This window comes from Equus caballus, chromosome 24 (assembly GCF_041296265.1).
Source record: "Equus caballus isolate H_3958 breed thoroughbred chromosome 24, TB-T2T, whole genome shotgun sequence".
In the NCBI taxonomy this organism is placed as follows: domain Eukaryota; kingdom Metazoa; phylum Chordata; class Mammalia; order Perissodactyla; family Equidae; genus Equus; species Equus caballus.
Genome location: NC_091707.1, coordinates 24257194 through 24281576, shown reverse-complemented (window position 1 = coordinate 24281576; position 24383 = coordinate 24257194). Strand labels below are relative to the sequence as shown.

At 39.3% G+C, this 24383-nt stretch overlaps 1 protein-coding gene and 1 long non-coding RNA gene across 7 annotated transcripts in view; one reads left to right on the top strand and one right to left on the bottom strand.

The window, feature by feature from the left end:
• Window positions 1-544: 544 nt before the first annotated feature.
• PPP1R36 (protein phosphatase 1 regulatory subunit 36) overlaps window positions 545-24383 on the bottom strand; it is a 38787-nt gene continuing 14948 nt past the window's right edge. For 3 of the 6 annotated variants that reach the window (XM_023627903.2, XM_023627904.2, XM_005605236.4), the window contains exons 6-11: window positions 23363-23461; window positions 19151-19285; window positions 2228-2270; window positions 1730-1908; window positions 1452-1643; window positions 545-904 (exon numbers count right to left, since the gene is read on the bottom strand). In XM_023627903.2, coding sequence (XP_023483671.1) covers window positions 691-904; window positions 1452-1643; window positions 1730-1908; window positions 2228-2270; window positions 19151-19285; window positions 23363-23461 — 862 coding nt within the window. In that variant the 3' untranslated portion in view covers window positions 545-690. The remainder of the gene's footprint in view (window positions 905-1451; window positions 1644-1729; window positions 1909-2227; window positions 2271-19150; window positions 19286-23362; window positions 23462-24383) is intronic. The other 3 variants (XM_023627905.2, XM_070249241.1, XM_070249242.1) reach the window with 1 other exon arrangement.
• Window positions 805-7046, top strand: LOC106782513 (uncharacterized). Its single transcript, XR_001379697.3, has 6 exons — window positions 805-954; window positions 1693-2214; window positions 3064-3245; window positions 4042-4218; window positions 4611-4777; window positions 5675-7046. It is a non-coding gene; the product is annotated as an uncharacterized lncRNA (long non-coding RNA).

Genomic DNA, 24383 nt, shown 5'->3' with positions numbered 1-24383 from the left:
CCCTGTCCTCTCAGGGCCCTTGGTCTTTAGCTCACTTGTGGCCTCTCACATGTCAGCACTGTATTGTGAGCAGGTGTGTATTTGATTTGTCTTCTCTACCACCCAGACCTGGAGGATACGGTCTCTGTCTTGACGATCATTTTTCCCTCCATAACCCAGCACATAGCTTGAAGGGAGCAGGGGCTTAATATGCATTTGTTGTTAAATGAACAAATGAAAGAATGAATGAAGCATATATGCTAAAAAGGCTTTTAAATAAGTCAGATACACTTTATATCCCAGTGCCAACAATAATATAGCCATAGAAAGAGATTTAATGTTAAAAACATTCTAATTTGCCTCTTTATGAAATTTTGTTTTCAAATGTGGCAAAGATACTCTCTCATAAAGCAAAAATGAACTTAGAAATGAATAAACAGAATGTTTTTTCACTAGTGCACTAGAACATTGGCTAAAAGTTTTAATACATTACTGTAAATAGTCACAGAGAAGCCCAGGAAGTAAGTAAAGAGCAAAGCAAACTATTAAATACAGGAAAATGAGCTTTTCAAGAGATTTCTGGAATTCTTTAATAGTCTATTGTTGAACTTTTAGCAAAGTGATTTCAACAATTTTAAAAGTTTAATAACAACAAATATTAGTCCTACATAAAGTGATTAAGTCAAAGTAGTTTACTTCAAACACAGAGACTTAGTTCCAGAAATGGAATGTGCCAGATTGTTTCGGGAATGTTGTTTGAAAGGATAGTGCTCTCATGACTAAGTCCAGTGTATCCTGAATCTTCATGTTATTTCTTTCTACCAGGGAAGGATGTCTCCCAGATGGTTTCATGTTTTCTTCTGGTTCAAGGGGGAGAAGAGTATGGGGATTGAACAGACATCGAGGCTCCCCCAGGATGCCAACTCTGTGAAAAGAATTATCGGCAGAGCTGAAGCAGTGAGGCCAAAGACTAAGGTGAATGATTGTGTGTGTGTGTGTGTGTGTGTGTGTGTGTACTAAAGCTAAGACTCACAAACACACACACACACCTATTTTTATTTTATTTCTTTGAACATTCCCCTGTTTCTACGAACGACCACTATGCTCTTAATTATGGGTTCAAAACCTCAGCCCATAGCAAGATTTTGTATTGCCCCTTCCCACATTTCCCAAAGATGATTCTTCTAATGGAAAAACATCAGCCTTATAAAGTCTGCTACTCACTCCTCCAAATTAGAACTATTTGAAGTCTAGCATAACTTTCTAGTAATTTTTTCTAGTCTAGATGGGTGCACCAAGAGCTGCCCTGGAAAGGAAACAGGTGGAGAGGAGCAGGGGATGGGGAGAAAGGCTGTGCTTCCATCTGTGTGCACCGGTCTGGCAGAGGCGTGGAATGTGAGCCCCTGCCCCTCCCAGGCCCAACCTGGGCAGCGACGCTCAGGCTCCCCTTTCCCTCTCCTCGGGCCACTTACACTGGCATGGGCACAGAGTCCAGACTGTCCATGTGCTCCTGCATCTGGGCTGGGAGTTTGATGCTTCCTTGATGATACTTTTTCTCAAAGATACTCTGAGCTTTTTCTCTGAGAGATGGCAGCAGAGTTGACATGACTGGAGAGCGCATGTTAATGGCTTTTTTAATCGCTGGGCGCTTTGCCATCATTCTCCTGTGGGGAAAGAAAGGTGACATTTGGATCACATCATCTTGTTTTCTAGAAATGTCCTTGAGCTCCGGAAAGTCAAAAGATCATACCTGAATTGTACAAAGGTCATGCGTTTCTTTTCCCCTCCTGATTCTTCTTCCTCTCGCTTCCTTCGAGGGATGTTGAACATACTGGTACGAAAGAGCCTCCCTATTTCTTCCTCAATCTCTACGAAGTGCTGACGTCGGAAGACAATCCAAGCTACATATGTACAGAAAGTGAAAAAGGACTACAACAGAAAAGAGACAAGAATCACAACCCACAGCCAGATGAAAAGCTCCCACCTGTCTTTAGAACACTGCTAAGTAGACGTAAACCCAGAGGACCCAATTTCTCAAAGTTCCTGAAAAGCTGTGGAAAATTACACATGTACTCACCTTTGCAGGAGTAAAATCAGGCCAAAAATTTAAGGTGTGGCATGCAGCTTGTTAGCATCCTTTTTAGAAAGAATATTCACTAAAAATAAGTGCCTGACAAACAGCTATTGGTGATTGCTATACGTCATGTTTCACACCAAAGAGAGAAGCCCCCAAACGTAAGTGACTTACCTCAAAGAACTTCCAGTCTTTTTGCGTATCTGATATTTTCTCCCTGCAACACAACAAATCACAACCATTGGTTGAGAGGGAGGCACAATTTTTCAGGGATCCAGGTAATAAGCCCTTATCTTCAAAAGGCCAAGACTATTTAGCCACATAAATACGATCAAAAGTCATTGATGATGAGCCCCAATATCTTTTCCTTCAACTTCTTAGGTTACCCAGATCAAAACCCCTAGAGTGTTTGGTCAAAACTTAATCAATATAAATTCAAGATAAGCAAGCGAGGAAATGTATTTTTCCAAATGCTTCTGGTGATCTGAGTGTTGGGCAGGTGAGGGGAGTGGAAAGGTGGTGAAGTGGTAAGACGAGGTATGGAAGTAAAGAACTAGAGGGTAAGTCTAAAGTGAAGAAAAAGAAAAAATCTTGAATAATGGTTATGGCTATGGAGTGCAAAAAGAAACAGAAACAAAACGGACAAAGGTCTATGCCATGCAATTGACTGGGACAGTAGTGAGCTCTCCCTTCTGAATGAGGTATGTAGACTGAGCCTTGTCTCTTAAAGGCAGGCATTGGCCCAAGAGTTCTTGCAACACAAATTCAATGCTAAGGATACTGTACTGGCATGGGCATGCTTAGTGGCTCTGGCCTCCCCTCCCCAACACGGGCCATTCTGATTCTGATTCCCAGCCTTAGGAAAGCAGGCATGGCCTAGGGAGGACTTGAGAGTTGATGAGTTGATGGCGAGGGCTGTGCACCTGCAGTCATGGGATCAGTCTTGGGGACCAAGGTTGCACCCAGGGCACTCCAAGGTTGATCCTGGGTTTGCTTCTGCTTTTGCTTAGGCCTTCCTCAGAGTAACTGACTCCTAGAATTGGCCTCGGTATCAAACGCTCCAGAACTGCCCTGAACTCCCAGGGTCTGGGAAACACGACTCAAAATCCTCAGGACCTCCAGCCTTCTCACAGAGACTTCATGGTCCGTATGGGCCCAAACTAGCCCTCTATTTGGGGGAACCATTGAAGAGGTGGGTCAGCTTTTACTGGAGTAGGTCCCTCCCTTCCTGCAGACTCTTCATTTACAGACTCGTGTGCAAGTCAACAAAGAATTAAGGCAATAGTTATTACAGTGAGCATTTACTAAGTGTGGACTATGCGCCCAGTACTATGCTAAGCTCTTTGCATTGATTATGTTTAGTTCTCATAAGATCCCTATGATGTAGTCAGTATTGTTATTCCCACTTTACAGTTGAGGAAACTGAGGTTGAGACTGAAGTTCAAAGACATATTTAATTAGGTGCAGAGTCTGTACTAAAACTCGGGCCTGTCAGATCTCCACATTTATTTTCATAACCAGAACACTAGGGAAACAAGCTTTTCCTTTAGCATATTTTGCAGATAAAAATATTAAGCCACAGAGCCCATCAGAAACTTTTCAGGACAAGCCTGAGTCCTTCTGTGCCACCTGAAGCCTCAACCTGACAGGGTGCACATGTGGAATTTCCGCTCTTCCATGGCCTCTGCCAGCTGAAACCAGAGACCAGGCAGACCTGCCAAGCTGAAGCAGACACCACCAGACTCTGTTTTTGGAATACCAAGTCAGCTTGCATTCTGGGAGGTTCAGAGCAGCGCTTACATTGGCACAACCTAAAGCAGCACCATCTTAGCAAGGTTTTGTGAAACGACAGAATGATTGCCCAGGAAACCCACACTTTCTCTCCTTCTCTTTTCTTTCGCTCTTTTTTTAAACATTAGAAGGTACCATGAACCTCCTCCCCTTTTCCTCAAGTTGCCATAAAACTAGGACTTCTTTCTCTCTTCCAGCCCAAAGCAAACCGGCACAGGCGCACTGCAGAAATGAAACACAGAGGGTGGCGGGTTTCTTCATCCCACTCGGATTTGGCTCTGCATATGAAACGGAAATGAGGCCAGGAAACGGAGGCAGAGAATGAGGACATTTGGGGACCTCACAGTTTAAATCTGCAAATTCATATCTTGATGGTAGATTTTGAGCCATTTTTTTTTCTTCCTTCCTTTTTTTATCTTATAATTCTTATATTAAGTACACCATAATTATAAATCGATCATAAATTTAGAAGTTTACTGAGTATAAATAACAAATTTAAGCCCCCCAAATCCTCTACGAATTGAAACAGGATTTATAACAGCACAACAGCACAATAGAAATATAATGCAAGCCACAAATATAATTTAAAATTTTCTAGTAGCCACAGTAAAAAGAAACAGGTAAAATTAATTTTAATAATATATTTATTGTATCCAAACCCCCAAAATATTATCATTTCAATATGTAATCAACATTTTAAAATTATTAATGAGATATTTTATTCATTTTAAAACTTTTTTGTATAGTGTATATTTTACACTTACAGCACATTTCAGTATGGACCAGCACATTCCAAGTGCTCAATAGCCAACGTGGCAAACGGCTACCGTGCTGGTCAGCAGAGACGCTGTGCATTCCACCTGTGAGGGCAGAATCTGAAGGAAAGAGGGAAAAGCCAGCCTGGTGGTGAATCCAGAGATCTTCTGTGGCCTGGTATGATGCTTTCTTATTCCTTCTTACTACATAAGACACTTAGCTCTAAACCAAAATGAGGAAAGTATAGCACATTTTTAGTCTTTCCTGAAGGCATGCAAAGCCTAGGCCAAGCCCATGCGGTTCTGGGCTGGGGAGAAAAAAAGCTGTGCTCCCATTTGCTCCTTGCAGCTTTAAGTGAAATCAGGTTTAAATCAGAGTCAAAGCATGCTCTGCAGAGGGGAAGAGAAATTTCAAAGGAATGTGCTTGGGGGAGGGGAAAGAGGCCTTGGTGCCCGTGACTGGGGGTGAGGTGGGGAACGGGTTAAGGATGATTTACACACCTGAGCTTCAGAGACGCCTTTCCCCCCATCTTCACCCACACCGCCAGCCTCTTTGGTCCGCCGTCAGGTGACAGCTACACTGACAGCGGAAAAGGAGGGTATGAGTCCTAAAGCAGAGGTGGGAGTGGAGCCAGAATTGGCCATAACCAAAGGCCAGATCTAACTCTAGGGCATGCACCATGAGGAGGTTTTCTTATCTATCCTGGAAACACAGAGAGCTTTCACCGAACATGTTCATCAAAATTTTGCCAAAGCTTTGTGATATCAGGGCGTCACAGATGTAGTCAGAAGAAAAAGGCACGTCCTCCTACTTCTCACGAAACATGAAAGCACGAAATGAACAGCCCCTAATTGCTGTTTCTACTGAATCCTTAATTTAACTCCAGAGTTAAATGGCATAAGGTGTTCTAGTCCAATTTTAAGTGTGCATGTATTAGAGAGAAAAGTCAGAAAATACACACGAAAATGTTCTCATGAGAATATTCACATTTCGAGGGAGGAAGTAAAATAATACTATGTTAAAATCAGTCAATAACTCATAACTGGCAAAAACATTGTCCTCATCTTCTCCTAGACAGAAACAACCAAAAGAACATTAAGAGCTCCATTCAAGAACATAATCAACACCCGTGGTCAGTTAAGAACTTTTACAGGAGAAACATGCTGTAGTCTGTTTTCCTCGATATCCTCTGTTCAGCTCTTTGACCTGCACGGAATTTGCTGTGTGAATGGTGGGTGGAGAGCTCCACACTGATTCTTTTCCACACTGCCATCCAACAGGCAGGTGGAAAGCAGGCGATGTTGCGTCCAATGGCCCAAAGACAACATCTCCTGGAAATGAGCTGGTGCGAAACTAAAGCAATCACTTACTTTCAAACACCATGAGTTCCTTTAAAATTTGCATAAAAATTACATTGTAATGAAAATGTACTGGTAAAAGTATAATAACTTAAGTGGAGGTTCTATACCCAGGGAACTAAAAGATACAATAATGTCTCTAATTATGATATAATTATTAATAGTTTGATCTTTTTATCCTAAAATTAGTTTGCAATATATATGTTTTTAAAGATTAAACGTTAAGGGGGTCAGCCTGGTGGTGTAGCAGTTAAGTTTGCACGCTCCACTTCAGCAGCCCAGGATTTGCAGTTCAGATCCCGGTCATGGACCTAGCTCTGCTCGTCAAGCCACTCTGTGGCGGCATCCCACATAAAATAGAGGAAGATTGGCACAGATGTTAGCTCAGTGACAATCTTCCTCACAAAAAAAAAGATTAAACATTAAGTATGGGCAATAAAATTTCTTTTTTGAGTAGTTGTTTTTTTAACCTTGTAATGGACCGAATGTCTGTGTCCTCTGACCCCAAATTCGTATGTGGAGGTCCTAACAACTCCCAGTGTGATGGTATTTGGAGGTGTGGCCTTTGGGAGGTCATTAGGTTTGATGAGATCATGAGGGTAGGGTCCTCATGATGGGATTTGTTCCTTTTAAGAAGAGGGAGAGAGGGGCCGGCCTGTGGCCAAGTGATTAAGTTCACGTACTGGGCTTCAGTGGCCCATGGTTTCACTGGTTCGAATCCTGGGCGCGGACTTGGCACCGCTCATTAGGCCATGCTGAGGTGGCATCCCACATGCTGCAATGAGAAGGACCTACAATTCGAATATACAACTATGTAGTGGGGGGCTTTGGGGAGAAAAAGCAATTAAAAAAAAAAAAGAAGATTGGCAAAAGTTGTTAGCTCAGGTGCCAATCTTTAAAAAAAAAAGAAGAAGGAAGAGAGATTAGGGCTCTATCTCTACCACAGAGGCCCCAGCGAGAAGGCAGCTGTCTGCACGCCAGGAGGAGGGCCCTCCCCAGAACCTGACCATGTTGGTAGATCAAGGGATCTCCGACTTGCAGCCTTCAGCTGGGGAACTATGAGAAAATAAATTCCAGTGGTTTAAGCCATCTAGTCTGTGGTAATTTGTTACGGTAGCCCAAGCTGACAAATACAAACCTCAAATTCCAGTTTTCTCAATTTGAAGTGACACTTTGAAGACAAAAGAGATTAGAGTTAATGTTGAGAAAAGGTGATTTTACAAGTGATTGAATAGAAAATTGTGAAGCAGACTCTAATTTTCTTCTAATAGCTTTCTTGAAAATTTTGTCAAGAGAAAATATCCCTTTTCCTAAATAGCGGGGTCTGTAACAAGCTGACGTCCTACCAATAGCTCCAGGGACCTGCAAAGGCCTCCTATATTTGGACCACAGGAAATTTTTTTTTTATTGAGGTTATGATAGTTTACAACCTTGTGAAATTTCAATTATACATTATTATAGGTGCACATATTATAGGTGCACAACTTCACCCTTTGTGCCTACCCCCTGACCCCCTTTCCCCTGGTAACCACTAATCTGTTCTCTTTGTCCACGTGTTTGTTTATCCTCCACATATGAGTGGAGTCATAGAGAGATTGTCTTTCTCTGTCTGGCTTATTTCGCTTAACATAATACCCTCAAGGTCCATCCATGTTGTTGTGAATGGGAACATTTTATCCTTTTTTATGGCTGACTAGTATTCCAGTGTATGTATATATATATATATATATATATATATATATATATACCATATCCTCTTTATCCAACCATCAGTCGATGGGCACTTAGGTTGCTTCCACGTCTTGGCTATTATGAATAATGCTGCCATGAAGACAGGGGTGCATGGGTCTCTTTGAATTGCTGATTTCAAGTTCTTTGGATAGATACCCAGTAGTGGGATGGCTGGATCATATGGTATTTCTATTTTTAATTTTTTGAGAAATCTCCATACTGTTTTTCATAGTGGCTGCACCAGTTTGCATTCCTACCAGCAGTGGATGTGGGTTCCTTTTTCTCCACAACCTCTCCAGCATTTGTTACTTTTTGTTTTGGTTATTTTAGCCATTCTAACGGGGGTAAGGTGATATCTTAGTGTAATTTTGATTTGCATTTCCCTGATGATCAGCGATGATGAGCATCTTTTCATGTGCCTATTGGCCATCCATATATCTTCTTTGGAGAAATGTCTGTTCATGTCCCCTGCCCATTTTTTGATTGCGTTGTTTGATTTTTTTTGTTGTTGAGTTGTGTGAGTTCTTTATATATTATGGGATTAAGCCTTTGTTGGATATATGATTTGCAAATATTTTTTCCTAATTGGTGGGTTGCTTTTTGGTTCAATCCTGTTCTCCCTTGCCTTGAAGAAGCTCTTTAGTCTGATGAAGTCGCATCTGTTTATTCTTTCTACTGTTTCCCTTGTCTGAGAAGACATGGTATCTGAAAAGATCCTTTTGAATACTGATGTCAAAGAGTGTACTACCTATATTTTCTTCTAGAAGTCTTATGGTTTCAGGTTTTACCTTTAAGTCTTTGGTCCATTTTGAGTTTATTTTTGCAAATGGTGAAAAAGAATGGTCAATTTTCATTATTTTATATGTGGCTGCCCAGTTTTCCCAACACCATTTGTTGAAGAGACTTTCTTTTCATTATTGTATGTTCTCAGCTCCTTCATTGAAGATTAGCTGTCCATAGATGTGTGGTTTTATTGCTGGGCTTTCAATTCTGTTCCATTGATCTGTGTGCCTATTTTTGTACCATGCTGTTTTGATTACTGTAGCTTTGTAGTATGTTTTGAAGTCAGGGATTGTGATGCCTCCAGCTTTGTTCTTTTTCCTCAGGATTGCTTTAGGCATTCGGGGTCTTTTGCTGACTCATATGAATTTTAGCATTCTTTGTTCTATTCCTGTGAAGAATGTCATTGGGATTCTGATTGGGATTGCATTGAATCTGTAGATTGCTTTAGGTAGTATGGACATTTTAATAATGTTTATTCTTCCAATCCATGCGCATGGAATGTCTTTCCATCTCTTTATGTCATCATCAATTTCTTTCAGGAAGGTCTTGTAGTTTTCATTGTATAGGTCTTTCACTTCCTTGGTTAAATTTACCCCAAGGTATTCGATTCTTTTTGTTGTGATTGTGAATGGGATTGTGTTCTTGAATTCTTTTTCTGTTAGTTTGTCATTAGAGTATAGAAATGCTACTGATTTATGTATGTTAATTTTATACCCTGCAACTTTGCTGTAGCTGTTGATTATTTCTAATAGTTTTCCTATGGATTCTTTGGGTTTTTCTATATATAAGATCATGTCGTCTGCAAACAGTGAGAGTTTCACTTCTTCATTGCCTATCTGGATTCCTTTTATTTCTTTTTCTCGCCTAATTGCTCTGGCCAAAACCTCCAGGACCATGTTGAATAAGAGCGGAGAGAGTGGACACCCTTGTCTCATTCCTGTTGTCAGAGGGATGGCTTTCAGTTTTTGCCTATTGAGTATGATGTTGGCTGTGGGCTTGTCATATATGGCCTTTATTATGTTGAGGTACTTTCCTTCTATACCCATATTATTGAGAGTTTTTATTATAAATGGATGTTGGATCTTGTCAAATGCTTTCTCTGTGTCTATTGAGATGATCACGTGGTTTTTGTTTCTCATTTTGTTAATGTGGTATATCGCATTGACTGACTTGCAGATGTTAAACTATCCCTGTGTTCCTGGTATAAATCCCACTTCATCATGGTGTATGATCTTTTTAATGTATTGCTGTATTCAGTTTGCCCAAATTTTGTTGAGGATTTTTGCATCTATGTTCATCAGTGACATTGGCCCGTAGTTCTCCTTCTTTGTGTTGTCCTTGTCTGGTTTTGGGATCAGGGTGATGTTGGGCTCATAGAAAGTGTTAGGAAGTGCTCCTTCTTCCTCAATTTTATGGAATAGTTTGAGAAGGATAGGTATTAAATCTTCTTTGAATGTTTGGTAGAATTCTCCAGAGAAGCCATCTGGTCCTGGACTTTTATCTTTTGGGAGGTTTCTGATTACTATTTCAATCTCTTTACTTATGATTAGTCTATTTGGGTTCTCTATTTCTTCCTGATTCAGTTTTAGGAGGTTGTAAGAGTCTAAGAATTTATCCATTTCTTCTAGGTTGGCCAATTTGTTGGCATACAGTTTTTCATAGTATTGTCTTATAATCTTTGTATTTCTGTGGTATCCATTGTGATTTCTCCTCTTTCATTTCTGATTTTATTTATTTGAGTCTTCCCTCTTTTTTTTCTTAGTGAGCCTGGCTAAGGGTTTGTCAGTTTTGTTTATTTCTCAAAGAACCAGCTCTTTGTTTCACTGACCCTTTCTACTGTCTTTTTTGTTTCGATTTCATTTATTTCTGCTCTAATTTTTATTTCCCTCCTTCCACTGACTTTGGGCTTTGTTTGTTCTTCTTTTTCTAATTCTGTTAGGTGTAGTTTGAGATTGCCTATTTGAGATTTTTCTTGTTTATTGAGGTTAGCTTGTGTTGTGATGAATTTCCCTCTTACGATCACTTTTGCTGCATCCCAAATGAGTTGGTATGGTGTGTTTTCATTTTCATTTGTCTCCAGATTATATCTGATTTCTCCTTTAATTTCTTCAATGATCCATTTGTCCTTCAGTAGCATGTTGTTTAATCTCCACATCTTTGCCCCTTTCCCAGCTTTATTCTTGTAATTTATTTCCAGTTTCATAGCATACGGTCAGAAAAGATGCTTGATATTATTTCAATACTCTTAAATTTGTTGAGGCTTGCTTTGTTTCCCAACATATGGTCTATCCTTGAGAATGTTCCATGAGCACTTGAGAAGAATGTGTAACCTGCTGGTTTTGGATGGAGTGTTCTATATATATCTGTAAAGTCCATCTGGTCTAGTTTTTCATTTAATTCTACAATTTCCTTGTTGATTTTCTGTCTGGATGATCTATCCATTGGTGTTAGTGGGGTGTTGAGGTCCCCTACTATTATCGTATTGTTGTTGATATCTCCTTTTAGTTTCATTAATAGCTCCTTTATGTACTTTGGTGCTCCTGTGTTGGGTGCATATATATTTATAAGTGTTACGTCTTCTTGATGGAGTGTCCCTTTTATCATTATAAGCTGCCCCTCTTTATCTCTCTTTACCTGTTTTGCCTTGAAGTCTACTTTGTCTGATATAAGTATGGCAACACTTGCTTTCTTGTGTTCACTATTCTTGTGTTCACACTTGGAGTATCATCTTCCATCCCTTCACTCTGAGTCTGTGTTTGTCTTTGGGACTGAGGTGTGTTTCCTGGAGGCAGCATATTGTTGGGTCTTCTTCTTTAATCCATCCTGCCACTCTGTGTCTTTTGATTGGAGAATTCAGCCCATTTACATTTAAAGTGATTATTGAAATGTGGGGGCCTAATGCTGCCATTTTATTGCTCATTTTCCAGTTCTCCTGCATTTCCTTTGTTTCTTGTCCCGTGAATTTCGGACTACCAATTCAGTTAGGTAGCTTTCTATGTTGGTGTTCTTCTTATTTGTAATTTGTGTCTCTGTTCTAATTATTTATTTAGTGGTTATGTATAAAACATCTCATAGATGAGACAGTCCATTTTCTGATGGCCTCTTCTTTCCCTAGACTAAGTTGGTTCTATCCCTGTCCTCTTCCCCTTCTAGGTTGTTATTGTCACGTCTTTTTTTCTTCTTGTGTTGTGAGTTAGTGGTTAAAATGACAAGATTATATTTATTCTTGGTGTTTCCCTTCCCTTTATCTTTAATGTTATACTTAAGCATTTGCTAACCTGTTCTGATGGAGAGCTGCAATGTTCTGATTTTGTCTTTCTACTTATCTCCTTTGTTCAGATTTTGCAAACCCTTTTCTTTCTTTCTTTCTTTCTTTTTCAGGTATGAGGGCCTTCCTGAGCATTTCTTGTAGGGGGGGAATCTTGTGGCAATGAACTCACAGGAATGTTTTTTGATGCTGAAATTTCAATCCTCAATTTTAAATATCTCTCTATTGCATCTACTGCTAGAGGTACTAAATGAAATAATTCCATAATGTTATACATATTCTTGCCCTTTGCAGAGAGACACGCTTGGCGCACTTAATGCCCATGAGCACCTGACTCTAGCTAAAGATTCTCCACAGATGCTCAGTGGTTCTAGATTTGAATTAACAATGCTATAAGAAGCAGAATTCCCCATTTTCCACTTTTACTGTCTAAAATAAAGGGAAAATTCAATAATATATACAAATGGTCCTCCAAATTAACACAGCTGCCTAAATTGAACTGTTGGCTGACAGGGAATGCCATTATCTCACAGCTTCAAAAGTTTAACCAAAAGCATTCTCATGAAAACATAAGGTGTAGAAAGGATGCTTTAAGGTAGTGGCTTCCAAACGTTTTTGACTGTAACACAGAACAAGAAACATATTTAACATTGACATCCCAGTACACACACACTGAAACAAAAGTCTCCTTAAACAATACTTAGCCTCACTTTATATGATGTGCTCTGATTTTTTTTTATTCTATTCTATTCTCTCCAGGACTTACTGAGTTAATTGCAAGATCTAATCAGGTGTTGTGACCTGTAGTTTGAAAAACACTGATTTAGGAGCATTATTATAAGAAGGAACAGGTTTTAGGAAGCTAAATGCATAAAAAGATGAGGATACACTATACTTTTAAAAGATACAAAATAAAATAATGACTGCAAAAAAATGCTACAATGTTGGATATGTTAGCTCAGGTTTTCTGAGAAGCAGATGCCAAGATGGGATTAGACATATAAGAGATGTATTGGAGAAAACAACTGTGACAGGAAATGAGGAGAGACTGGAGAAGGCAAGAAGAGCTGTCACACTGGGATGCAGGTCTGACTCCGGTGAAGGAAAGAGGAAAGGCGGGACAGATGGGGTAGGAAGAGTCTCAGACTGCAGTGCAGCACTAGGAAAGTTTTGACCAGGCCAAAGGGAAGTCCTCAGGCAAAAGGCATCCACCAGAGGAGTCCCATGTTTGGTAGAAATGGGCCTACTTTAGCATCCCTACTGCACTCAGACATTGGCTGGAGACAGTCCCTCGGAAGTGTGGCCTCCGTGCATGCCTGGTGGTAGATGGAGAGCGCAGCAACTGGGCAATTATGCCCCCCATCGTAGCAGAACTGAGTGGCACGTTTTTGTGGCTGCCATGCTGGAAGATAGTGCTAAACTTGTCAACTCCATAAAAGAGCTGCACACAGCAGCAAAATCTCTGAAGAGCAGAATTGATGTAAAATAAAGAACGAATGTTGCTGGAGATGCATTAAGAGGGCGTTCCCAAATCATGGGAAATCACACAAAGTGAATCAGAGACGACAGACGTGGGAAGTGGATCAAGTGTGTCTACCACCATGGACAAGAAGGGTGAAGGGAAGAGAAATGGCCAACAAGGCCAAAATATAACCAAAAAACAAATAAAATGAGGCTGAACTGAAAATATATCAATATAAATATCAATAAACATCAAGTCCCATTTGAGAGAAACCTCATATACATTTTTGTTTTTAAACTTTACAGACCAACGTAGGTCCTTACAAACAGCCAAGGAGAAATGAGAGAATTTATGCCTGCCCCTTAGACCCTGGAGAAGCTTGGAGAAAATCTACTCCAACTAAAGAAGGAAGTTATTAACCCAATACTGTCTCTGTCCAACCTGACTTTTTTTTCGTAGGTAGCAGAAAAAGGATTCAAGACTCAGAAAAACTGAAGAAAACATTTTTAACTACATGCAATAGTTGTAGAATTCACGATGTGGAAGGGTAGAAATCCAAGCTCACATGAAAGACATCAAAAGGCAGATAAAGTAAAAGGTTTTGTAAGGGATAGGGTAAGGATAAAAAATAAAGTAAAAGAAACTGGAAAAATAGGATGAGAAAACAAAGTATAAATACAGAATTCATTAAGGTTTTTAGGTTCTTAGATTGTAACAAAGAAATGGGGACAAATCAAAGAGCCTCAAGTGAGAACTAGAAAACAGTAAATATCATTTTCTATACCTCAAAAGATCCAATAACTTTTTGATAATGCAAGGCATTTTAAAAATCACTCATACTCCCTTCACTCTAACAAATTACCGGTTTTTCCATTTATTTTCTTGTCCATAGTAATACCTGTTCTTGGGGCTGGCCCGGTGGCACAGTGGTCAAATGCACACATTCCGCTTCAGCGGCCCGGGGTTTGCCGGCTGGGATCCCGGGTGCGGACATGGCACCACCTGGCAAGCCATGCTGTGGCAGGCATCCCACATATAAAAAGTAGAGGAAGGTGGGCACAGATGTTAGCTCAGGGCCAGTCTCCCTCAGCAAAAAGAGGAGGATTGGCAGCAGATGTTAGCTCAGGGCTAAATGTCCTCAAAAAAAAAAAAAAAGCTTAAAGAAAAAAAAAAAGTTAATACCTGTTCTTGAATAAGACTTTTAAAATTTAAACACAATGTGTCATATTTAAACATGCATCCTCTTTGGCCCAGGAATTCTACTGTAAGGAATTTAGGACAAACTAGACAAGTACATAAAATACAGGTATAAGAAAGATCATAGTGTTGTTCATAATATTTAAAAAGGAAACATCTCAACTGTTCATCAATAAGTAAAATACTTTTGGAATACCAGAAGCCTTTAAAGAGGATGTTGTGGAGCTATATTTACTGTAGACAATTAGTAGTAATAACAATAAAAATGAAATAATAATAGCTAACATACACTGAGCGCATACTACATGCCAGGGAGGGTTCTAAGTGTTTTAGGTGTATTGTATGATTTAATTTTCAAAATCAGTCTATAAAGTAGGTATATTATTATATATATCTTATAGATGGAATGTTATAGAAGAATAAAATTCTATCTATGTAAAATTGTGTGTGAGTGTGTATACAGAGATTTCTGGAAAGATAATAAAGAAAATGTTGACAAGTTATTTTGGTGATGGTATTTCAACAGATTTACCTTTGCCTTTTTCAGTATTGTTTAATTTTTTCCATGACTACGGATCAATTTTATAAACAGAAAGAACAAAACTATATTTGAACATATAGGGGAACACTGAATTGTTTTCCTGACATGATAGTTCACTGTTTAAACAAAGGGTCAACATAATAAATAAATAGCATGTGCTATTCTCTTTTAAAACAGAAAAAGATAAGGTTGACTTCAGTTACTTCTTTAATGGAATTAGTTACAAGAAATGCTACTACCTATGGCTAATTAAAAAATTAAAAATATGGCTCTAGGAAAAAAATTAAATCTAAAAACCACATTTATGGATGATATGATTATATAACTAGAAAATTCAAAGAAATAAACTCTAATTTTATATAGGTAAGAAATGTGTTTAACATATGTGTCACAGGTTATAACATAAATTGATAAAGCCAAATGCATTCTTATATATTTTTATCATCAAAAATATATTACCGAACATGAACCAACAGGGGAACTGATAATCAGTTAATTATAATAAATCCAAAATATCCATAATTTAAGAACCATTCCATTCTTGCAAAGAATCTGGTAGATCTATGTGTACGGATATTCAAAGATATCCAAAATTGGTAGGTGAAAAAACCACGTTTCAGAATGACACATACCGCCTTATCGTACTACACATATTAACAATAACAACAAGGAAAAAGCAACTGTATGACTGGATAGGAAGCCAGAAGGACACAGACCACACCAGAAGCAACAGTACTTCTGGGAGGGGAGTGAGAGGACGACGGGGAGGGCGTCCGAGACTTTCATCTTTAACTCCGTCTACCAACTAACTATAAACCAACTAAATACAGGACTATTGTTTGAACTTTTTACCCTCATGATATGCTCATGAAGAATTTGTCTAATTAAAAATAAATAAATAGGGGCCGCCCCGTGGTGGAGTGGTCAAGTTTGCACGCTCCGCTTCAGCCGCCCAGGGTTTCGCTGGTTTGAATCCTGGGCGCGGACATGGCACCACTCATCAGGCCATGCTGAGGCAGCATCCCACATGCCACAACTAGAGGAACCCACAACTAAAAATACACAACTCTGTATTTGGGGGGCTTTGGGGAGAAAAAGGAAAAATAAAATCTTTAAAAATAATAATAATAAATAAATAAACCAAAACTCCACATAGGTATAAAAAATTAAATACGTGAGTGCTTATCTAACTTAGGACCACATAAACTTCTTCAAAGATTATTATGTAAAACTTTAATGGACAAAATAAAGAACGACACAAATAAATAGAGAATATACCTTACAGCTTTTTGAGAGGATTCAGCATAGTAAAGACGCCACTATTTCCTAAGCTAATGTACTACAGATTTTAATATAATATACAGGGAAAGGTTCTCGGCAGATATGACTAATAGTGAAATTTACCTCAAACAGGTAAGCTCGCCAAATGCAAGGTCTCTGAAGGTAAGAGGAGTGAGGTCCTGGTTTCGGCTGTTGAAGCTCCTCCGTCGCAGCCCTGCTCACTGCCTGCGCTCCACAGAGAGTCTCCCTGGGGTTCACCCTGGGGGGGGGGGGGGCGGTGGGCGCCGTCTCTGTCTAAACCTCCATCGTGCCTGTGCCCAGTCACCTGACGACTCCACTAGACTGTAGCTCCTGGAGGGCGGAGAGTGCTTTCTCTGCACGCAGCACTCAGCACAACTACCAAGAGCAGGCATGCAATCATGTGTTGAATAAAGCAAAGCAAAATACTAACCATATAGTTCTGTGTTTAAAACCAAAAAACTGATCAATAAAACTCAATAGGAATTCCTCAAAGGGTTAAAATAGTAGAAAAATTCAACACTAATAAGCAAGAAATGTTACAGTAGAAAAAATCACCAGTAAATATTATTGGAAAGCTGGATATTAGCAAAGAAAAAATTTCTTAGATTCACTGCTCATCAGATCTGATAAACAAATTTCAAATGGATCAAAGACTTTAACATTTTTTAACCATCCTCTTTTTTTTTGTGAGGAAGATTGGCCCTGAGCTAACATCTGTTGCCAACCTTCCTCTTCTTTTTGCTTGAGGAAGATGTTCCCTGAGCCAACATCCATGCCAATCCTCCTCTACCCTGTATATGGGACACCCCATGAGCGGGGTGCAGGTCTGTGCCTGGGATTCGAACCAGCAAACCTGGGGCTGACAAAGCTGAGTGTGCAAAGTAAACCACTACACCACAGCACCGGCCCATTTTAAAGCCTATTTTTAAAAACTAAGAAAGAAAGGCAAAGCGTTTAACCCAGGAGTGAACAGACTGAACCCAGGAATTAGCTTCTATGACCATCAAATAGCATCAGAAACAAGGTGGAAATGTTCAAATAAATAAAACACTTTCATAATGTGTAAAAACATAAATAGCAAAAGGAAAGCAACAAAGTAGAAAAACAAATGGCCAATGCCTGCTATATGAAACCTAAATTATGTATACAAATTCCAAGTTCCCACTTGATAAATGGTTAAAACTAAATGAGGACCAGGCAAATTATTTTACACAGAAAAACAGCACAGACTCCACAGTCCCGAATGATATGCAAAGTCAAATAAAATATCTTTAAGTTTTTTATATGCCTTTAAGTGATCAAAAATATTAAGGCACCGGCCCCGTGGCCGAGTGGTACGGTGGCCCAGGGTTTCTCTGGTTCCATCCTGGGCGCGGACATGGCACCACTCATCAGGCCACGTTGAGGCGGCATCCCACATACTACAACTAGAAGGACTCACAACTAAAATATACAACTACATACTGGTGGTGGGGGGTTGGGGAGAAAAAGCAGAAAGAAAAAAAAAAAGAAGACTGGCAACAGTTGCTAGCTCAGGTGCCAATCTTTTTTTTAAAAAAAAAAATTAAAGTTGGGGCTGACCTAGTGACATAGCAGCTAAGTCCGTGCATTCCTCTTTGGCAGCCCAGGTTCGCAGTTTCAGATCCTGGGCGTGCACCTAGCACTGCTCCTCAAGCCACGCTGTGGGGCAGCATCCCACACAAAGTGAAGGAAGATTGGCATAGATGTTAGTTCAGCGACAATCTTCCTCAAGAAAAAGAGGAGGATTGACAACAGATGTTAGCTCAGGGCCAATCTTCCTCACATACACACACAAAGAATTAAACTAATAAAACTAGGTATGCTTATTGCTGATGGTAATATGAAATATTTTAACCGTTTTGGAGAACAATTTGGCAATATGTAACAAGAGCTATAAAACTGTTCATGCGTTCTAGGTAGTACACTGGGTAATAAGCCATAAGGAAATAGCCCAAATGAACACAGTAATTTATATAAAGATATTCAATGCAGAAATATTATAAGGGGGAAAAACTGAAACCACACAAAAGGAATGGTTAATCAAACTGGTATATTACACAACAGGATAACTGTAGTTGCTATTCAAAGTGGAAGTTGAAACTATGTAAGCAGAATAATAGAAGAAGGTACATAGAAAACGTACAACATAAAAAAGCACATACAAATATCTGTGCTTTGAAAATGTAGGGAAGGTGGAGAAAGAGAAGTCACGTATTGGGTTCTTTTCCTCTAAAGTTAAAAACAAAAGTGCTGGCCCTGACCACCGTGTGGATCTTGAGCCTGTTGTGAAACTCAGAGAAGGAGATTTTGGGTTAAAGATCGGAGCTTTCACTACTGTGATCCCAAACTTTCCTGTGATGAGACAATTTTAAATTTTAATTCCAGTAGTGTAAAAACTGTCATCCTAAGGTAAAAATGATCTTCCCACAAATGAAGTCATTTTATAACCCCTACCTTACAAGCCTGTACCCACAACTGTTGTTGCCACAAAACAGGCAGAGAAAGGAGAGGGGACACACCCAACATGCCCGTCAACACCAGCTCATCACCAGGCCTCCCGCCCTAGGCAGCCGAGCGGCCCTTGCCTGGCAGCAGGAAGCCTTCCTGGCTGAGAGCAAGGTTCCACTGAGCTGCCGTCTCCTGAGAGAAAAGTTCCAACCCAGGCAGCGGAGGGTTGGTGAAGTATCAGCTGAGATTCCGGATTTCCCCATCCTCCCTGTCCCTCTCAAACGAGACATCCTATGTGTCTGGGACAGAGTCTCACCCAAGCCCAGTTATTCTGTACAATAAAAAAGGAAACTTTCTCACAGGCCCCCAGAGCCACATTTAAGGGTCTCAGGAGGTGGCTGTACAAAGAGAAGATCTGGTGAAACGGGGGCGCGCTTACTTCCCGCAGCACATGTGGTGCTTGTCCGGCATGCCCAGGCCCAGGACGAGGACGCAGTACTTCTCCGCCAAGTATTTCTGTGCTGCCTCCAACTTCCTTAGAACCAATTCCATCTCTTTTTTCTCCACAAGGCCCCTGAAAAGAAAAACGAGAATTTGGATTAATTTGGGCAAATGCCTCTATTAATTACCAAAAAGTCAGAAGTATGAACTATTTTGAAAGAAATATGAGTCAACATATCTCACTTATCTTTTCATTATTTTATTCAAGCTGCGGCAGAGGGAGGTCCTCACAGGGCTTTGATGCTTATCATTGTAATCAGCATCTTTTTTATAGATTCTTTACAGTTTATGCTATGTATCCTTAATTTTATACACAGGCAGTCCTAATTTATACAGAACACCTTGACTAACAAATTCCCTACCCTGGTTTCTGAGGCAGCTTTCAGCCCCCTTTCCTGCTATTTTGCTAAAACAGCCATGGAGACTCTTTCCCACCTCAGCTCCCTGGGCTCCTGACGTTCCTACTAAGTTTGGGGGCTCAGTGTCTGCCTCAGCTCTGTGTTTGCTAAGGAGGCATCTGTGGACTACGACTCTGGGAACTTTGGCATCAATTATAACAACTTTGCTTCCCTGTGAAAACACAGCCCCAGTTCCAAGTGAATTGCAAATGAACTTTCTGAAAGAAAATCTGTTCGTAGGCTACAGCATGTCTGAAGGCTAATTTTAGAAGTTTTTGCAGCGAACACGGCAGGAAACAATATTGCTGACAAGGCATTCCAATGATTGCTATTGAAAAGTGAAGTGTCACTAGGTTTTTTCTGCCTTTTAATTTTCAGAAAGATTTAAACCAAATGAAATACACTCTAAACAACAGGGACAAATTACTGCCCCTTCGGATGTTAACCACTGGACTGGCCACATGAGCATTTGCTGTGGGGGAAGGGAGTGGGTTTAGGATAATATAGATACCTCCAAGCACAAAATGTCATCACATGATGACAAGGCTTGTGAGTCACTGGGATAAAATGAGTTTCCGGAATAGATAAAGTGGGTTCTAATTTAAATACCCAAATTTCATGTAACCCAACACCCCCCCACACACACCCCCCAGTGGCCATCACTGTGCCTGCCTCCCTGTTTCTTTGAGTGGCCCTGACCCCCATCCTTCACCCCAGCTTTGCCAGAGCTGCCGGTACCAATGCTCTTCTTTTGCTGTAGAAAACAAACCAAACCAAACAACAACAATCAAGAAATGCCTTGAAACTTTTCAGCCAATGGTTCTCAAGTCATAACATATGTAAGAATTGCCTGGGGTACTTGCTAAAAGTGCAGATTCCCAATGCCACTCTCTCTCCAGGATGCCGGGTCAGTAGCTCTGGGTAGAGACTGGCATTTAAAGCAAGCCCAGGTATAATCTTTTGGAAAAAAAATTGATAATAATTTCAAGTGTCATACAATTGGTCATAAACTTTGACCCAATCATCTCTCCTGGAAATTTATTCTTTTAAAAAAATTATTCAAAATTAGGGAAGAAATCTAATGCACGAAGATATTCAATGCAATTCTGGTTTATCTATTTCTCTGTCAGAAAAACTGAAACCTCCCAAAATATATAAAATAGAGGGATAAAAGGAGTAGTAATACAGCCAGGTACTGTTTAAGGACTCGACATTTATTAACCTAACCCATGAGTCCCTGTGGGATTTAAGCCAGGCACCAAAGTCTGTACCCTTAACCACTACACTATACTGACTCTTAATAGGTAAGTCAGTAAGTCGACAACATACACTGGCTTGATGGAAAGTTACGCCACCATTTAAAACTGTTATTATGAAGATTGTAAGAACCTGAAAAATACTTATGATATGATGTTTAAAACTACATGCATAATTGTGCCTTTGTTCAGCAGCTATACATCCTATTTACAAATGGATAAACTCTGGACAAGAGAGCACAGGTGATTGGCAGGGGGTGTGGGCACACTGCACGGTGGTTTAGGTACAGGCTTTGGACTTCTGGACAGACCTGGGTTCTAATCTCAGCTCCACCACTAACTAAGCATGTAATCTCCAACCAGCTATTTAACCTCTCTGAGCAGTAGCTTCCTCATCTGTGAAATGGGGTAGGGCTTCTTTTTTCTGGAATTAGGGCTTTTAGTCATCTAAAACCATCAAAGTGTATCTCTGATAAACTTCTACAACGCTTCTGCTCTCCTCTCACAGGCTGTAGGCTTTCCTCGCAAGTGCCAACCACCAGGCTGAGATAATATGCATTATGTCATCTAATCTGGATGATAACTCTGTAAAGGAGATACTATTATTATCTCTGGTATACCTCACTAGTTCGACTAAAATCAATTTTTTTCTTAAAGTTATGTATGTCCAGATATCTCAACACAATCTATATTTATTTCTATTATAATAGTTAAACTAACTGACTACTGGAAGCCTGAAAATGAAAACTTATTATAATTTTTTTAGAATCACACCACAGGACCAATAACGTTAAGGCTTGGATTTTTCTTTGTCATACTATAAGCAATTCCTTCAAAGAAAGTCTACCTTAGACCACTGTGTTCTAGGAAGTTTTAGCGTATTTTTAAAACAACTAAGAAATCTTCCTTACTTAGAAGCACCTGGGGTGGTACCTGGGATTGAGCAGGGGTGAGGCAGGGTCTAGAGGACTTCCCTGGGCCCCTAGTGAACCAGGATCCCTGGCTCAGAGAAAGCAATGCAATTTTTCCTTTTCAAACTCTGAACCCACTCCCTATAAAGTGGCTCATCGTTTTCTGAATCTGTTTGTAATTGTCTCCCTTGTTTCCATATTAGACTTAAAACCCCATCTGTATTTCAGGGGGAAAAAAAAGAAACCTTTTTCCTCTGTTATCTATTCCTGTAAATTAAGAAATGAAATAAATGTGTCTGATAGATTAGCAATAACCCTCAGAATCAGAAGACATCATAGAAAATATAACCTAACATGCCACCAAAGTCGAATCAGTTTCTTTTGGGGGATAGTAAGACAACTCTAATCTTTTGAGCCCACAGCTGGCTGGAGCCCTTTTGCTTGCTACATAGAAACACTTCATGATCTCTGGCTGCTCTGCTGTGAAACGCAACCCTGAAATAACACGGATGTTGCATATTATGATGGCTTTATGGAGCAGGAGGGTTTGAATTATTTATTTGGTTCTTTACAAAACTGCTGTCCAAATACATTTATCTCTCCATAAAATGTTTCTCAAGCTGCTTGGTTGTACACAAGGATTTCGCATTTTGAAAACATGCTACAGCAACAAATTGCTGACTCTACCCGCATTCCTAACAGCTAAATCACTGGGTTGGTTCCGCATGTACTGGGCAGGGCAGCTGGGGCACTTGGAAAGTTCCATCTAGGGCTTGCAAAAGGTCACCCAGCCTGAGAGGCATTGTTCTGTTCTGGACTCTGAGTTCTCAGATTCTTGCCCTGTGTAACTCTGAGCCACCTCTGCCTACAGCAGTTACATTGTTCATTTGTCGCCTACAAGATCTTATTTTCTTCTGTGATATGGAATATCATTTTGATCATATTTGTTAATTTTTTAAATTCTTAGGTTTTTTATTAGATGCTTACAAATGCTTTGGCAAGAACTTTGTAAGTATAAAAATCATAGAAACAATATCTATATCTGCACTGTCCAATATGGTAGCCATGAGCTACACGTGGCTATTGAGCACTTACTGTGGCTAGTCTGAATTGAGTTATACTGTAAGCGTAAAATAGACACCGAATTTCAAAGACTTACTACCAAAAAAAGTAAACCATTTCATCAATAACTTCCTATTATTGACTACATGTTGCAATGAGAATATTTTTGAGTCATTGGGTTAAATAAAATATATTATTAAAATTAATTTCATCTGTATCTTTTTACATTTTTATAATATGGCTACTGGAAAATTTTAAATTACATATGTGGCTCTCATTTTATTTCTATTAGACAGCCAGCACTATTTATTTTCACTATCTATATTATTTGGAATATTTTGTTACCAAAATACCCATCTGAATTATTCAGTGAGCTTTAAAAATTGGTGGACTCCTCCCACATAAAATGTTTTAGTATACTCCAAAGATTTAAAATTTTCCATCATTTCTTTACTCTAGACAAAAGTTAGTTTTAATACTGGCAGTGATAAAACTTTAAGGTGCACTACAAAATCCTACTTACACCATATAACTTTTGGGTTTCTTTTCCAGTGAGTTTTTTTCCAAGTAATGAGATAAATAGTACAATAATGCCATGAGGAAATTGTCAAGATTCTTATTCCTATGGGGAGATTTTTTAAAAAGGAAATTAATGCTAACATATTTCAAACATAAACCTTCTCATAAAAAATATACAGGCAGACAACATAAGAATAAGTAGAAATACATGTTATCACACGACTAGTTTAACATTTAAAATTCTATCTACTATCCTCTTGAAGATGTAAGAAATCTGATTTTTGTAGACAAAACTTTTGGCGAGGTCACATACCAAATTATAGTTTTGCTTAAGAATTAGTTTCCACTTTTACAAAGTTTTTATTGTACAAGCAATATGTTTCCATCGTTTAACAAAATGTACACAAATGCAGCAAGTAAAAGTTCTCTCCTCTCATTTCTTTGTCACTATCCTACTCCCGAGTGGTAGCCACTGTGAAGAGTTTGGCATGAATCCTTTCTAAACTTTCTAAGGCATAGACAAGTATATATAATGTCCTCCCCCACCAACACACATATATAAGCATGGATATATGCCTTAAATTACTTTTGGTAACAAATGGGATAATGCTGTATACACAAGTCTTTGCAACTTGCTTTTGTCACATCCCTGTGTAGCATGGACCTCTCCCCATGACAGTATGTATAGATTTTCCTCATTCTTTTAAACAGCTGAATAAGTATTCTATATTTCACAATTTAGTCCTCTATTGATAGATATTTAAGTCTTCTAAAAATATTATAGCCATTGTGCCATAATTATCCTTATAGCCATATCTTTGAGTAACTTGCTAGAAGCGAAATTGCTGGGATGCAGTATATATGCATATTAAATTGCATAAGAATTGCTCTCCCAAAAGATTGCACTGATTTACAAGCCTATCTCATTTGTTTTAAAACTAGAAGCCGTTGTTTTCTTTCTAAATATTCTTACAAGATTTTTGCTGCTTTCTTTCTAGCCCCAAATGGAAATTCTTTCTTTGGCA